This window comes from Oryctolagus cuniculus, chromosome 3 (assembly GCF_964237555.1).
Source record: "Oryctolagus cuniculus chromosome 3, mOryCun1.1, whole genome shotgun sequence".
NCBI lineage: Eukaryota > Metazoa > Chordata > Mammalia > Lagomorpha > Leporidae > Oryctolagus > Oryctolagus cuniculus.
The window spans coordinates 174,537,185-174,554,029 of NC_091434.1; the positions used below are offsets into that span (position 1 = coordinate 174,537,185).

General features: G+C 47.1%; 1 protein-coding gene across 2 annotated transcripts in view; it reads left to right on the forward strand.

Moving 5' to 3' along the window:
- Window positions 1-14,865, forward strand: part of LOC100353522 (zinc finger protein 425) — a 54,866-nt gene extending 40,001 nt beyond the window's left edge. For both annotated transcript variants that reach the window (XM_070071350.1, XM_008258053.4), the window contains exons 2-4: window positions 1,692-1,818; window positions 9,858-10,007; window positions 11,526-14,865. In XM_070071350.1, the coding sequence (XP_069927451.1) occupies window positions 1,785-1,818; window positions 9,858-10,007; window positions 11,526-13,510 (2,169 nt within the window). In that variant the 5' untranslated portion in view covers window positions 1,692-1,784 and the 3' untranslated portion in view covers window positions 13,511-14,865. The remainder of the gene's footprint in view (window positions 1-1,691; window positions 1,819-9,857; window positions 10,008-11,525) is intronic.
- Window positions 14,866-16,845: the final 1,980 nt, after the last annotated feature.

Below are 16,845 nucleotides of genomic sequence, written 5' to 3' on the forward strand. Positions count from 1 at the left end.
AGAAGATGGCTCAAGTCCCTAAGCCCTGCACCCACGTGGGAGACCCCAAAGGAAGCTCCTGGCTTTGGATTGGCACAGCTCCGGCTGTTGCGGCTAATTGGGGAGTGAACCATCGGATGGAAGACTTTCTCTCTCTCTCTCTCTGCCTCTTCTCTCTCTGTGTAACTCTGACTTTTTTTTTTTTTTTTGACAGAGTGGACAGTGAGAGAGAGAGAGAGAAAGGTCTGACTTTCAAATAAATAAATAAATCTTTTTTTTTTTTTTTTAAAGCTAAGCAGACCAAAAAACTATTTGTAACCTGTCTAGTAAACAGTCAACGTGTAAATTATGGAAAAAAGCACTAGAAATGAAAGATTAAATGACCCAATAAAAAATGAGGGCGAAGGAGATGAACAAGCAATTCACAGAATTGAGAAGAAATGGTCAGTGGATAAAAGAATGTATTAAAGTGACATTTAGACAATGGAACACCACAGAAAATTTAAAACAGTTCTCTATATGAGAATATTCAAACAGTTTATGGAAAATAGAATTAAAATTTATTTTGGAGCAAAAATATTTTGAAATTCATGCATAGTTTTTTCATAATATGCATTTTCCACAAACTTTTTGAATACCTGTCAAATGCATGGATTTCAAAATTTTTATACCAAAATAAATTCAACTTTTAATTAAATTTCCACAATTTTTTTTTTTTTTTGACAGGCAGAGTGGACAGTGAGAGAGAGAGACAGAGAGAAAGGTCTTCCTTTGCCGTTGGTTCACCCTCCAATGGCCGCCGCGGCCGGCGCGCTGCGGCCGGCGCACCGCGCTGATCCGATGGCAGGAGCCAGGAGCCAGGTGCTTTTCCTGGTCTCCCATGGGGTGCAGGGCCCAAGCACCTGGGCCATCCTCCACTGCACTCCCTGGCCACAGCAGAGGGCTGGCCTGGAAGAGGGGCAACCGGGACAGAATCCGGCGCCCCGACCGGGACTAGAACCCGCGGTGCCGGCGCTGCTAGGCGGAGGATTAGCCTAGTGAGCCGCGGCGCCGGCCAATTTTTTTTTTTTAATTTGTGTTTATTTGAGAGACAGACAACCAAATGCCACAACAGCTGGAGCTGGGCCAGAGCCTAAGCCAGGAGCAGGAAACACTATCCAGGCCTGCCACATGGAAGGCAGGACAATTACTTGAACCGTCATCACTTTTCCCAGGGTTCACATTAGCAGAAAGCTAGAGTCAGGATCTGAACCCCTGTACACTGACGTGGGATACTAACATCTTCATTGGTATACTAAATGTCTGGTCCTACCACAAACTGAGATTCCCTCACATGTCCACATGGGTAGATCTTAAAGTGTTGAATGAAAAATGCAAGTTGTATTATAATAGGTTATAATAGGGTATTTATGTATAAATGACACAAGGGTTTATCTACTCATGGAACATAATGCAACTAACAGAAAAGTCAGTTTGTCTCCAAGTATTGACCTGGAAAGATAGCCATGACATATTTGAACTGAATGAAGTCTCACAGTGATTTGTTCACATTTTTGTAAAGAGTTTCATTCCACACATACATCAGTCACATGTGTACACCAGCGCAAGTAGTTCAGAGAAGCACGAAGACGTAGAGGGGCTGTAGTGGTGAGCAGCAGAGCCACAGGAGTCAAGGTCATGGAGCGGCCGCGACTGTGTCCCTGTCCTTTCAGTTGCCTCTGACTTTCGAGGATGTTGCCATTTACTTCTCGGAGCAGGAATGGCAGAGTCTGGAGGCCTGGCAGAGGGAGCTTTATGGACACGTAATGAGAACCAATTACGAGACGCTCGCCTCTCTAGGTAAGAAATGTAGGATTTCGTGGGTATGTCGTGGGCTGGTTCCAGTAAGGGGTCTCTCATTGAATGCCTCTGTTTGTCAGGTAGCAGGACTGCACAGCAATTAACTCAGGAGGGCCCTAACCTAAGGGTCACTAACCTAAGCCTGGCCCTGCCTCACACCTGTGCAGTGGGTCTAGCTGCTTCGGGAAGGCTTGTGGTGTTCCCACCTGCAGTGGTGTCTGGCAGCTGTACACTGAGCTGCTTAGAGGAAGCTGTCTCCAGGCCGGCGCCACGGCTCACTAGGCTAATCCTCCGCCTACAGCGCCGGCACCCCAGGTTCTAGTCCTGGTTGGGACGCCGGATTCTGTCCCAGTTGCCCCTCTTCCAGGCCAGCTCTCTGCTGTGGCCCCGGGAGTGCAGTGGAGGATGGCCCAAGTGCTTGGGCCCTGCACCCCATGGGAGACCAGGAGGAAGCACCTGCCTCCTGCCTTCGGATCGGCGCAGCACATCAGCCGTAGCGGCCATCTGGGGGGTGAACCAATGGAAGGAAGGCCTTTCTCTCTGTCTCACTCTCTCACTGTCTAACTCTGCCTGTCAAAAAATTAATAAATAAATAGAATAAAAAAGAAAATATTCAGAGAAGCATCAAATGAAAGACACACTCTCCTGCATCATTTTTAAAAGAGGCAACCACTTGTAACCATTTCTGTTCTCACTGTGGTTTCCCCCAACCTAAATACCATGCCTATACCTCTGTTTCTTCATGTTGAGTGTAGACAGCATGAATCGGTTCCTAGGAGAAATGAAGTATTAGCTCAGTTATGCTATCCCCCTTCTATTTCCTTTTCCCCTTTCCCCCCAGTTTTTCATAGTTTTTGTGTGCCTCTGTTGGTTAGGTTTACAATTTAAAATATTCGAGCAAATTATAGATCATGTTCCATCAACTTTATCTTTGAACCTTTTCAGTGTATAAAGTAATTGGTTCTCCTGTACTTCCCTTCACATGTACTGCAAGTTTAAAGCAGCATACGGCTTCCTTTATGTTGCAAGATTTCTAAAACTTACATTCTGTTCTGTTACCATAGTTAAGTTTTCTAGACTCTGTCTATGGATTGTTTCTAAAACATATAGCCCAAGACATTACATTGTGACTGGAGAATCAGGTAAAGTAATTTAACCTATAGAGAAAGAAATATAATTCCATGTCATGAACTCTGTGCCACCCAGTAAAGAATGTTCAAGCACCAAGATCAAGTGGGTTCTTTTTTTTCATACACACGAGTTAATCGGTATCATGCTTCATTTTAATTTCCTTCACTGTTAGGCCGTGGCTTTTTTAGATTTGGATTTTTTCTTGGATTCTTTAAGATTTATATATTTATATATTTTATTTTGAAAGTTACAGAGACAGAGGGAAAGATAGAGACAGAGACGGAGACAGAGAGAGAGAGAGAGAGAGAGAGAGAGAGAGAGAGATCTCCCATACATCTACCAGTTCACTCAGCAGATAGACACTACGACCAGCACTGTGCCAAGCCAAAGCCAGAAACCAGGAGCTTCATCCAGGTATTCCATGTGGATGGCAAGGGCCCAAACACTTGGGCCATCTTCTGCTGCTTTTCCTAGGCCATTAGCAAGGAGCTGGATTGGAAGTGGAGCAGTTGGAACATGAACAAGTGCCCATACGGGATGCCAGCATCACAGGCAGTGGCTTAACCCCCTACGCCATGACACCGGTCCTTGTATCCTCTTAATCGTACAGTCAGTTACATGGACCATTCCAGCTTCTGTCAGTTCTCCCTGAATCAGTCTATACCTTCAAAGCAATTCCAGCTGAAATCCCAGCAGGGATATCATGGAATATCAGCTGATCATAAAGAACATGAAAGAACAAAGGGCCAAGACAATTTTTTGGAACAAGATGGGAGGTGAATTTTTTTTTTTTTTTTTTTTTTTGGATAGCAAGATTTATTATGTGGTACTGTGTTAGAGATACAGAAAAGCTGATAGCACCACGAGTCTTTGAGCAAAGTTAACACTCCTGCTGTGCTATTGAGATTGCAAATCAGCACAGTGACTGTGAGAGCAATTCGCTAGCATGCAGTAAAGCTGAAGACGTGCATACAGCAGTTCAGCCTGAGGAATGGCAAGGCTTGTGTGTTCTCACAGAGGCGAGCCAGTAGACTGAACAGACAAGACAGATTGTGAGACAGTCATGTATTAGATGGTAATGAGTGAATCAACGCAAGTTGTTTCAAAGTGAAGGAATTTTTGAAACATAATTTGAGGGAAAAAGTAAGATACAGAGTGATGGTATGATTTATATGAAATTTAAAACCAGCAATGGGGGCTGATGGCATAGCATAGCTGGTAAAGCCACTGCTTGCAGTGCCGGCATCCCATATGGGTACTGGTTCTAGTCCTACCTGCTCCTCTTCCGATCCAGCTCTCTGCTATGGCCTGGGAAAGCAGTAGAAGATGACCCAAGTGCTCGGGCTCCTGCATGCACATGGGAGACCCAGAAGAAGCTCCAGGCTCCTGGATTCAGATTGGCCTGGCTCTGACTGTTGTGGCCATTTGGGGAGTGAACCAGTGGATGGAAGATATCTCTCTCTCTGCCTCTGCCTCTCTGTAACTCTGCCTTTCAAATATATAAGTCTTAAAGATAAATAAATAAATAAACCAGCAATAAATATTTTTATTTCCTCTGTCTCTCTATCTCCCTGCCTCTCTCTCTAACTCCGCCTTTCAAATAAATAAAATAAATCTTTAAAAATATTTATTTATGTTTGCATTTAAAAATAACAACATACACAGAAATGATAAATGCCGGTTCAGGGTAATGCCTACCTCTGGAGAGGGACACACTGGGGCTTAAATTGTGTAAGGTTGCCCATCTTTTAAAATCTAAAGCAAGTACATATGTCAGCATGGTAAGAGCTGACAAAGTTAGATGACACCCAGCTTTTTGTTTATTGTTCTCTTTACTTTTCCATAAAAATATTTTTAATAAAAAAGCGTTATTTTTTGAAACCCTTTTTGATGGAATTTTGGCCTCAGCCGACTTGCTTCAACATTGAACACATAAGATTCAGCTATTATTAAGAATATTTTCAGGATAGGAATCTGGCTTAGCAGTTAAGATGCTGGTTAAGAAACTTGTGTTCCTTGGGGCTGGCACTGTGACATATCTGTTAAAGCCGCCACCAGCAGTGCTGGAATACCATTCGTGTGTCAGTTTGAGTCCCGGCTGCTCCACTTCCCATCCAGCTCTCTGCTATGGCCTGGGAAAGCAGTAGAAGATGGCCCAGGGCCTTGGGACCCTGCCACCCGCGTGGGAGACCCGGAAGAAGCTCCTAGTTCCTGGCTTTGGATTGGCCCTGCTCCAGCCGTTGCAGCCATTTGGGGAGTGAACCAGTGGATGGAAGCCCTCTTTCTCTGCCTCTGCCTCTGTAACTTTGCCTTTCAAATAAATAATTTTTTAAAGAACTCTGTGTCCCCCAAAAATGGAGACATTCTTTGCTCATGGATTGGAAGAATCAATATCATTAAAATGTCTGTACTACCTAAAGCAATCTACAGATTCAATGCAATCCCTATCAAAATACCAATGACATTATTTATATAACTAGAAAAAGCAATTCTTTTGTAAAAAAAAAAGATGTATTTATTTGTTTTTTATTTTTATTTATTTATTTTTGACAGGCAGAGTGGACAGTGAGAGAGAAACAGAGAGAAAGGTCTTCCTTTACTGTTGGTTCACCCTCCAATGGCCGCTGTGGCCAGCGCGCCGCGGCCGGTGCACTGCGCTGATCTGAAGCCAGGAGCCAGGTGCTTCTCCTGGTCTCCCATGTGGGTGCAGGGCCCAAGGACTTGGGCCATCTTCCACTGCCTTCCTGGGCCACAGCAGAGAGATGGACTGGAAGAGGAGCAACCAGGACAGAATCCAGTGCCCCAACTGGGACTAGAACCTGGTGTGCCGGCACCACAGGTGGAGGATTAGCCTTATTTATTTATTTGAAAGCCAGAGTTACAGAGAGGCAGAGAAAGAGAGAGAGAGAGAATATCTTCCATCTGCTGGTTCACTCCCCAGATGGCTGCAATGGCCAGAGCTGGACCAATCCAAAGCCAGGAATCAGGAGCTTCTTCTAGGTCTCCTATGCAGGTGCAGAGGCCCAAACACTTGGGCCATCCTCTACTGCTTTACCAGGCCATAGCAGAGACCTGGATCGGAAGTGGAGCAGCCGGGACTCACACTGGCACCCATATGGGATGCCAGCACTGCAGGTGGAGGCTTTACCCCGCTACAACACAGCACTGGCCCCTAGTAAAAGCAATTCTAAAATTTGTATGAATAAGAAAACAGCCAGAATAGCCAAAGTGATTCTGAATAAGAAAAAGCAAGCTGGAGACGTTGCAATACCTGACTTCAAAGCTTACAACAAAGCTAAAGTAATTAAAACAGCATAGTACTACATAAGAACTGGTACATAGATCAGTGGAAAACAGAATAGACAGCCCAGAAATTAACCCATGTACACACAGTCCGCTGGTTTTTGACAGAAGTACTCAAACCATACAGTGGAATAAGGATAGTCTTTTCAACAAATGGTGCTGGCAAAACTGGATTTATATATGTTGAGGAATGAAATTAGATCCATACCTCCCACCATATACAAAAATCAACTCAAGATGGATCAAAGACTTAAATTTAAGATGTCAGACTGTGCGGTTGCTCGAAGAAAATGTAGGGGAAACACTCCAAGAAGTTGGTGTATGGATGACTTTTGGATAGGCAACAAAAGCAAAACACAGGCAACAAAAGCAAAACCAAATAAATGGGACTATGTCAAGCTTAGAAGCTCTTGCACAGCAAAGGAAATGATCAATAGGGTGAAGAGACATCCAGCAAAATGGGAAAAAATATTTGCAAATCACCGATCTGACAAAAGATTAATATCCTGACTATATCAGCAAGTTAAAAAACAACAACAAAAACCAATCCAGTTGAGAAATAGGTAAAGGACTTCACTAGACAGTTCTCAAAAGAAGAAATAGAAATGGCCAACAAATACATGAAAAATGCTCAATATAACTAGCCGTCAGAGAAATGCACATGAAAATCACAATGAGATATTACCTCACCTCTGTCAGAGCAGCTGAAATCCAAAATACAGAGAGGGACAAATGCTGGCAATGATGTGGACAAAGGAGAACACTTACACACTGTTGGTGGGAATGTAAAGTAGTGCAGCCACTGTGGAAAACAGTGTGGCAATTTCTTAAAAAAAAAAAAAAAAAAAAAAACTAGAAATAGGAGCTGGTGCTGTGGTGCAGTGAGTAAAAGCCGCCACCTGCAGTGCCAGCATCCCATGTGGGCACTAGTTCAAGTCCTGGCTGCTCCACTTCCGATCCAGCTCTCTGCTATGACCTGCAAAAGCAGTAGAAGATGTCCCAAGTCATTGGGTCCCTGCACCTGTATGGGAGACCTGGAAAAAGCTCTTGCCTCCTGGCTTCAGATCAGCCCAGCTCCTGCCATTGTGGCCATCTGGGAAGTCACCAGCAGATGATAGATTCTCTCTCTCCTCTCTCTGCCTCTACCTCTGCCTCTGCCTCTGCCTCGCATTGTAACTCTGCCTTCCAAATAAATAAATAAATCTTTGAAAACAAATAAATCTTTAAAAAAAGAGCCTAGATGTAATAAAAAAAAAAATGGAAATAGACTTGCCATATGATCCAGCAATTCTACTACTGGGTATATACCCTAAAGGCTTGAACACAGTGTATCAAAGAGATGCCTGCACCCCCATGTTTATAGCAGCACTGTTGACAACAGCCAAAATTTAGAATCAACTAAGGTGTCCATCATCAGATGAATGGATTAAGACAATATGGTAGGCCGGCGCCACGGATCAATAGGCTAATCCTCTGCCTTGCGGCGCCGGCACCCCGGGTTCTAGTCCTGGTTGGGGCACTGGATTCTGTCCCGGTTGCCCCTCTTCCAGGCCAGCTCTCTGCTGTGACCCGGGAGTGCAGTGGAGGATGGCCCAAGTATTTGGGCCCTGCACCCGCATGGGAGACCAGGATAAGTACCTGGCTCCTGCCATCGGATCAGCGTGGTGCGCCGGCCGCAGCGGCCATTGGAGGATGAATCAACGGCAAAAGGAAGACCTTTCTCTCTCTCTCTCTCTCACTGTCCACTCTGCCTGTCAAAGAAAAAAAAAAAAAAGAAAAAAAGACAATATGGTATATATACACAATAGAATGTTATTCAACCAAAAAAAAAAAAAAATAATGAAAATCAGGCTGGTGCTGTGGCACAGTGGGTTAACGCCCTGGCCTGAAGTGCCGGCATCCCATATGGGCGCCAATTTTAATCCTGGCTGCTCCTCTTCTGATCCAGCTCTCTGCTGTGGCCTGCAAAAGCAGTAGAAGATGGCCCAAGTCCTTGGGCCCCTGCACCCACATGGGAGACCCGGAAGAAGCTCCTGGCTCTTGGTTTCGGATAGGCTGCGGCCATCTGGGGAGTGAACCATCGGATGGAAGACCTCTCTCTCTGTCTCTACCTCTCTCTCTGTAACTCTGACTTTCAAATAAATAAATAAATCTTAAAAATAAAACAGGACAAAAAAGAATGAAATTCTAGCTATTTGCAGCAAGATAGATGCAACTGGAGGATATCATATTAAGTGAAATAGCCAGACCCAGAAAGAAATACCACATGTTCTCCCTTATATATGGGAGCTAAAATTTAAAAAAAAAAAAAAGTAAGAAATGTCTGCGTGAATCAGTATTGCTTTAAATATAACTTTGTAAAGCTTTGTTTTATACCTTTATGAAACTAATGGTTAAGAATATTATACTAGTATAGTCTTAATGATCTGTGATTACTTCAAAATTTACTGTAAATGGGTGAAATGGTCATTTTCTCATTCATTGTTTATGGCTGTTGTCTATATTCCCACTAAACTAGGCTTTTTTTTTTGCCTTTTACTTGTTAAACTTCTTATTCAGTGAAGTATTAAGCCTTTTTTTTTTTAGATTATTTATTTATTTGAAAGTCAGAATTACAGAGAGAGAGAGAGAAGAGGTCCTCCGTCTGCTGGTTCACTCCCCAGATGGCTGCAATGGCCGGAGCTGTGCCGATCTGAAATCAGGAGCCAGGAGCTTCCTCCGGGTCTCCCACGTGGGTGCAGGGGCCCAAGGACTTGGCCATCCTCCTCTGTCCTCCCAGGCCACAGCAGAGACCTGGATGAGAAGTGGAGCAGCCGGGACTCGAACTGGCACCCATATGGGATGCCGGCACTGCAGGCAGTGGCCCCACCTGCCATGCCACAGCATTGGCCCCAGTATTAATCCTTTTTACTATAATGTAAATTCAAAATATGTTATTTCATAAAAAAACAGGAGGAGGAGAGTGGGAGGGAGAGAAGGAGAGGGAAGGAGGGAGGGAGGGGAGGGGAGGGGGAAGGAAATAGCATTATGTTCTTCGAATTGTATCTATAAAGCACGTTGAATCCTTCAAAAACTAATTGAAAATTAAAAAAAAAAAAAAAAAGGACACTGTTTCCCATATCAGGATTCCTGGGTTAGATTTCTGGCTCTGGCTCTAGAATCCAGCTTCCTGCTAATGCACACCCTAGGAGACACCAGGTGATGATTCAAATAGTTGGGGCCCTGCTACCCATGTAGGAGACTTCGATTAAGTTCCCAGCTTCTGGCTTCAGCCCCAGTCTAGCCATGGCAATGGGAGGCATTTGGGTAGTAAACCAGTGGATGGGAACTCTTGTCTCTCAAATAAATTTTGAACGATATTTGCCATTTTGTTTTTGGACAAAATACGGCATTGTAGATACATGGGGGCATGACAAAATTAAAATAACAAGTCCAGATAGGCTGGGAAACACTGTTAGGATGAGGGGGCAGCTTGGTCCTCTTTGTGCAAGTCTAGAACCTATTTTTTTTTTTCATCTCTCCTCATATATTGTCCCAGCAGTGAGCATTTAGAAACTTTGAGTGTTCAAGTAAGCCAAACTACCCTGCCTGACTTTTCTGTGCAGATGGTGGACTTCCCAAGCCAGAACTAATAACCTGGATTGAACAGCAAGGAGAGTTCGGGAGTTGCACAGAATCACAGAAACCAAGAAACATAATTTGCTCCTCTGCTGATACACATTTTGATCCAGCTGTTGAGGAACAGTTGTTTTGGGGTGAGTATTAAGAAATATATGGTCTTAAGATAGCATATATTCAGACTTCATGGTTTCTCTTTTCTGATCTTATCTTCTCTTTTCTGGGTAACCTTAATCAAGTTACTGAACCATTGAGTATTTCAGTTCTTGATCTATAAAATTAAGATAATGAAAGTACTTAAGTTTTAAGATTAAATGAGTAATGTATGTAGTGTTAAAATGATCTCTGGCACATAGCAAGAGCCCAGTGCTAGAAGCTATCTTAGTAGTAAGGAAAAGAGCCAAAGTAGGCCTAGTCTTTTTTTTTTTATTAATTTATTTATTTGAAAGGCAGAGTTACAGAGAGGCAGAGGCAGAAAGAGAGAAAAATCTTCCATCCGCTGGTTCATTCCCCAGATGGCTGTAACAGCTGGAGCTGGGCCTATCCGAAGCGAGAAGCTAGGAGCTTCTTCTAGGTCTCCCACATGGGTGCAGGGGCCCAAGGACTTGAGTCATCTCCTACTGCTTTCCCAGGCCATAGCAGAGAGCTGGATGGGAAGTGGAGCAGCCAGGACTCAAACAGGTGACCATATGGGATGCCAGTACTGCCTTACCTGCTACACCACAGTGCTGGCCCGTAGTCTTGCTGTCTGTTCTTAGGACAGCTCATGGATGGTATAAACTGTGGTATTAGTCAGGGTCTCTGTTAGGAACTTAACTGCCATCAACGTCTTGGGGCTCCAGGTATGTCTAGACATCAACATCAGGTAAGTCACGTATACCTGAAGTCATAGTGGTGTTCAGCATTTAAGAGTATATGCAACATGCTGGAACATGCTAAGAACCTCATGCATGTTAGCTTCATGTAACTCACTCCAGTCATATGTACTTTGTTTCTCTGCTCTTATAGAAGGAGATAAAGCAAAAAGAGATTAACTTGGCAGACATTGTGCAGTGGACAAATGGGATTTAAACCCAGGCAGTCTAATTCCGAAGCTTAGATCCTACCTTTGTGACCTGTATTTTCCTCTTCAGTATTATTTAATATAGGACACATCTGTTCAGGGATGGGCATTTAGCTTAGCTGGTACGACACAGGTTAAGATGCCTATATCCAATATCAGAGTACCTGGGTTTGAGTCCCAGCTCTCGTGCCTGACTCTCGCTTTCTGCTAACGCAGGCCCTGGGAGGCAGCAGTGATGGCCCAGAGTAATTGGGTTCCTGCCACCCACATGGGAGACCTGGTTTGAATTCTTGACTCCTGGCTTCAGCCTGGCTCAGATCCACTATTTTCAGCATTTGGGGAATAAACCAGTAGATAGGAGCTTTCTCTGTCTCTCAAATAAATTTTTAAAAAGATCAGTTTATTCGGTTTAGTTACCCAGACCATCATCAGACTCATTTTGGTTGTGAAATAGAACCACACTATGTGGTTGTGTGGCTCATTGGCAGCATGGTTCCCAGGCTACCCCCCAGTTACTGTTACACATCACGTTACCGGTAACAGTCATATGCCATGCCATCAACAGGAGAACTGACTGCATTTTTGTCTTCAGTTTCAGGAAGCCAGCAACCGGTGAGCTCAGGAGAAACTAAATGCCATTTCCAGGCAGGCACTCTTCGGAGCCAGCATTCCTCTGGACTCTCTTTAGGAGGCAGGGAAGCTGTTTCCTTTAGGCCTGACCAAGACCTCACGGAGACGGAGACGGAGACGGAGACGGAGACGGAGACCAAGAACCCACAGGGACGCAGCCCCAGGGCTCCTAATGCAGTAGGCCTTGGCTGCAGCGAATCTCCCTACAGAGAGGGAATCCCAAGGCACAGAGCTCCGAGTGTCCCCTCGCGGGAGAGCCCCCAGCACCCCTTCCCTGACCGTGGGGAGAACTTCTGGAAGGGCCGCTTGGGAAAGCAGCAGAGGAGCCGCCCCCAGGACCCGCCGCAGAAAGCCTGCAAGGTCAGCCGCAGAGCTGGTGCCCGGCGGGAACAGGACGGCGTCCCCGGGGCAGGGAGGCACTGCCCGGGTCGGGAGTGCGGACAGGCCTTCCGCCGGAAGCAGTACTTGCCGACGCAGCTGACTGCCCACGCGGGGAAGTGTGAGATGTGTTTCTGCCACAGGCGGAGCCCCCTCGCCCACCACCTCACGCACAAGGGGGAGAAGCCTTCGCAGCATCCCAAATGCAGCCCGGGCTTTCCGCCGATGAGCAGCGCGCAGGCTCACCAGTGCCAGCCTGGCAGAGAGACGCCGGGCTCCTGGAGGCGAGGCCGCAGGGCCTTCCCCGGCGTGCAGTCAGGGCAGAAGCCAGCCCCCCGCCACCCCCGGGTCGACGCAGAGGCTCCGCGGCCCTGCCCCGGCGCCGCGGGCGGCAGGTGCCTCCCCACAAGGTCCAAGCTTGCCAACTGCCTGGGGGTGCACGCAGGAGAAAGGCCCTTCCCGGGCCCCAGCGGCCCCGGCGGGGAGAGACCGGCCTCCCGCGGGAAGTGTGGCCCGGGCTTCCCCAAACAGCGCAAGCTCGCCGAGCACGACCGAGCCCACAGCGGAGAGAAGCCTCTCCGGTGCGCCGAGTGCGGCCGGAGCTTCCGTCAGACGGCGCAGCTGCGGCGGCACCAGCGGCTGCACACGGAGGAGAAGCCCTTCCCGTGCCCGGAGTGCGGCCGGAGCTTCCGCCTGCAGAGCCTGTTGCGAGCCCACCGGCTGCGACACGGCGGAGAGCGGCCGTTCTCGTGCGGCGAGTGCGGCCGCGGCTTCAGCCACCAGTGCAAGCTGCGCGAGCACCTGCGGGTGCACAGCGGGGAGAGGCCCTTCCCGTGCCCGGACTGCGGCAAGAGCTTCCGGCTGAAGGGCATCCTCCAGGCGCACCAGCGCACCCACAGCCAGGAGCGGCCCTTCTCCTGCGGGGAGTGCGGCAAGGGCTTCACCAGGCAGTCCAAGCTCACGGAGCACTTCCGCGTGCACAGTGGGGAGCGGCCCTTCGGCTGCGCGGAGTGCGGCAGGAGCTTCCGCCTGAAAGGGCAGCTGCGCAGCCACCAGCGCCTGCACACGGGGGAGAGACCCTTCCAGTGCCCGGACTGCGACAAGCGCTACCGCGTGAAAGCCGACATGAGAGCCCACCAGCTGCTGCACGGCGGCGCGATGCCCTTCTCCTGCCAGTGTGGCAAGGGCTTCGCGAAGCAGTCCAAGCTCGTCGAGCACGTCAGGACGCACACGGGGGAGAAGCCCTTCCAGTGTGCCCAGTGTGACAAGAGTTTCCGCCTGAAGGCCCAGCTGCTTAGCCACCAGGGCCTGCACAGCGGGGAGAGGCCCTTCCACTGCCCCGAGTGTGACAAGGCCTTCCGGGAAAGGGGACATATGCTGAGGCACCAGCGCATCCACCGGCCCGAGAGGCCCTTTGCCTGCGGCGACTGCGGGAAGGGCTTCATCTATAAGTCTAAACTCGCCGAGCACGTCCGCGTGCACGCCAAATCCTGCCGTGCTCAGGACCGGCCTGACGTTAAGCAAAGGCTTAGCCAGCTGTTTGCAATGATAGAAGCTGATTGGAGCTGAGGCAGAGCGCGCCATCAAGGCAGCGCAAGAGGTCTTCAACACTTCGTGATAAAGGCATGTGATGAAAAACACTGCATGGATTTCACTTTTTTTTTTTGCTACACAGAGGGAAAGACAGAGAGCTCTGAGCTCTTCCATCCACTAGCTCGCTCCTTGAGTGCCTGCCACAGCTGGGATAGCCAGCCAGGAACTCCCACCTGGGTGTACTGACCCAAGTCCTTTGGTCTTTATCCACTGCCTCCCAGGCACATTAGCAGGAAAGTTGGATCAGAAGCGGGGTGCTCAGTACTCACCAGTCACTCCAATATGGTATGCAGGCATCCCAACCAGTAGTACCCCAGTGCATGCCCTAAACTTACCTGTTCATTCAGTTTTCCATGAATTTTTTTCCCCAAAGATTTTTATTTATTTGAAAGTTGGAGTTAGCGAGAGAGGGAGAGACAAAGAAGTCTTTCACCTGCTGGTTCGCTCCCCAGATGGCCACAGTGGCTGGGGCTGTGCCAGGCTGAAGCCAGGAGCCAAGACTTTCTTCTGAGTCTCCCATGTGGGTGGCAGGGCCATCTCTGGCCCCCTGCATGAACTTTTTGAAGTCCCACATAAACGTGGAATTGCAGGGAAGAGATGGGGTCTTTCCTATTTGTTACACTAGATGGAAGTTGTATGGACACCGAATAGGTATACTTCAGGGACAGAATATACTGTATACACACAATTCCTGCTTTTCAGAGGGTTTATGGTCAGGTAGGAGATGGCTGACAGGGAGGCATTTGGCACAGTGGTTAAGATGATACTTGGGGGGCCAGTGCTATGGCTCAGTGGGTTAATCCTCCGCCTGAGGCGCTGGCATCCCATATGGGTGCTGGGTTCTAGTCCCGGTTGCTCCTTTTCCAGTCCAGCTCTCTGCTGTGGCCCGGGAGGGCAGTGGAGGATTGCCCAAGTGTCTGGGCCCTGCACCTGCATGGGAGACCAGGAGGAAGCACCTGGCTCCTGGCTTTGGATCGGCGCAGCGCCAGCCATAGTGGCCATTTGGGGAGTGAACCAACGGAAGGAAGACCTTTCTCTCTCTCACTGTCTGTAACTCTACCTGTTAAATTAAAAAAAAAAAAAATCCAATGTCTTAGTTCAAGTCTTTCCCCAGCCTCCATTTCCAGCTGCCTGCTTATATGCGCCCAGGGAGGCAGCAGTACTTGGGTTGCTGCCACCCATGTAGGAGACTGGGATAGAGTTCTGAGCTCCCAGCTTCAGCCTGGCCCAGGCCTGCCTGCTGTGGCCATCTGAGGAGTGAACCAGCCTATGGAAGATCTCTTTGTCACTCTGTCTCTACCTTTCAAATAAATAATTTTTTAAAAAATTAATTTTTAAAAATGGCTTACGAAATTCTGAGGGGTGACAGAAAATGAAATTACAGGTAAATGTAAATGACATTACTATAAAACAGTGTTACACAAATTAAATTCCCTGGGACAAAGGCTCCAAAAATATTCTGCAAGAAGAGAGTTCCATGGAAAATTACATAAAGATCCTAATTGTCTGTTGCTGCATTCTTAGACAAAGTTTATAAAGCATTTGAAGAAAAACTTCTACATAAAAGAGGAAGACCAAGATAAGAAAAAAAAATTGGATGAATCATATAATTTAGGGAATAAAAACAAAAATTTAAAAACATGCATACTCAGAAAAATTAGAGAAGACGCTGTTATTATGAAACAAGAATATAACTTTATGGAAAAGGAAGCTTCTGGAAACAACCCTAACATGTTAAGAAAAATGGGTTGTTTAATAAGATTTTTGAATTTCATGGTAGATTAGTCAAAGAAATCTCCAGAAAGTAGCACAGAAGATCCAACAAATAGAAAATAAGAAAGTAGAAAAAAGTGAATTGTACAAATTCTGGTGCTTTGCCCCTCCTTCTCCTGAGGTTTTGATCCTGTATTCCCTTTAATGTTTAAGACTACATACATACGTATCTTAATCATATACGTGTATATATGACATAAGTATGTGAAGAGGGAGAGAGTGGAAGAAAAATCAAGCAAATAAAGGGGAGAATGGTGCACACACACAAAAACCCAGGTATGATTACCTTTTATGCATTTATATAAAATTGGGGGTGGGCATGTGGCGAGGAGTTCCAGTTAGGATGCCAGTTAGAACGTGCAGACCCCATATTTGACTATCCTGACTTGATACTTGGCTCTAGCTCCTGTCCTAGCTTCCTGCTGATATGGACCCTGGGAGGCAGCAGGTGATGGCTCAAGTCTTTGGGTCCCAGCCACCCCACAGGAGACCCAGACTGAGTTCCAGGCTCTCAGGCTTTAGCCTGGCCCAGCCCAAGCTATTGCAGGCATTTGGGAAGTAAGCAGCAGAGGGAAGATCTCAGTGTCTTTCTGCCTTTCAAATGATAATATTTTAAAAGTTATTAAAAATACATAGAATAACTTAAAAATTCTACATTATTTTAGAACTCTAAGGACCTGAAAGTTTTTAATCCAATGTCTAATATCTCAGAGAAGGAAACAAAACCCACGGTGTAAGTCTCATGCCCAGTCTCAGCTGATGGGGGACTTGCTGGGACTGGCTTCTGGCTTCTGGCTTCCTGACAGAAGCTGTACTTCATGGGAAGTCGAGGAAATGCAGGTTCTATGGATAAACACCAAGTGCTCCAAGAAACCAAACCAGCAGTCACCTAAATGAGTTGGTTGGTTTGCAGAAGGAAAAAAAAAAAAAGGCAGTTTTCAAACCATGAAAGAGCACAAGGGAAAGAGGTCAGGAAAAACCAAACATCTCGTGTGAGGTCACAGGCCTAGGGAGTGAGTGGCCGCATGTTGGAGCGGGGTAATGTCGAAGAGAAAACAACGCGTGGTGTGAAGGGAGACGGAAGTTTAAGGAAAATGGTCACGGTTACACAGCACATGTGAACCGACGGAGGCACAGAAGCAGGCTGGGCGGCAGCGGCTTCCCTCCCGATCAGAGCGAATCGGCGTTTCTGATTTTGTGAGTTTTCCCAAGGCCAGTGACACCTCCAGCCTTTGTCAAGCAGTCGCTGCAGGAAGAATTTTCTCACACCTCTCCCGCCAGCTCCTCATGGGGGAAGCCGGAGGTGTTGCTCTGCGCCACAGATAGCCCAAGTCTTTCCCGAAACGTAGAATCCCAACGGTGGGTGGCAGAGAGATGCACGCAGCAGTGACCTAATGGGAAACGACACACCAGTGCCATTTTGAAGCGAGGCAGAAAAAGGCGACACTATACATGATCCAGCGCCCTCGCTTCCCTACAGATCGATTTCAGTCAGATTCAGTCCCGTATAGCCCCCAAAGGAGGAAGGGGGTCCGAGC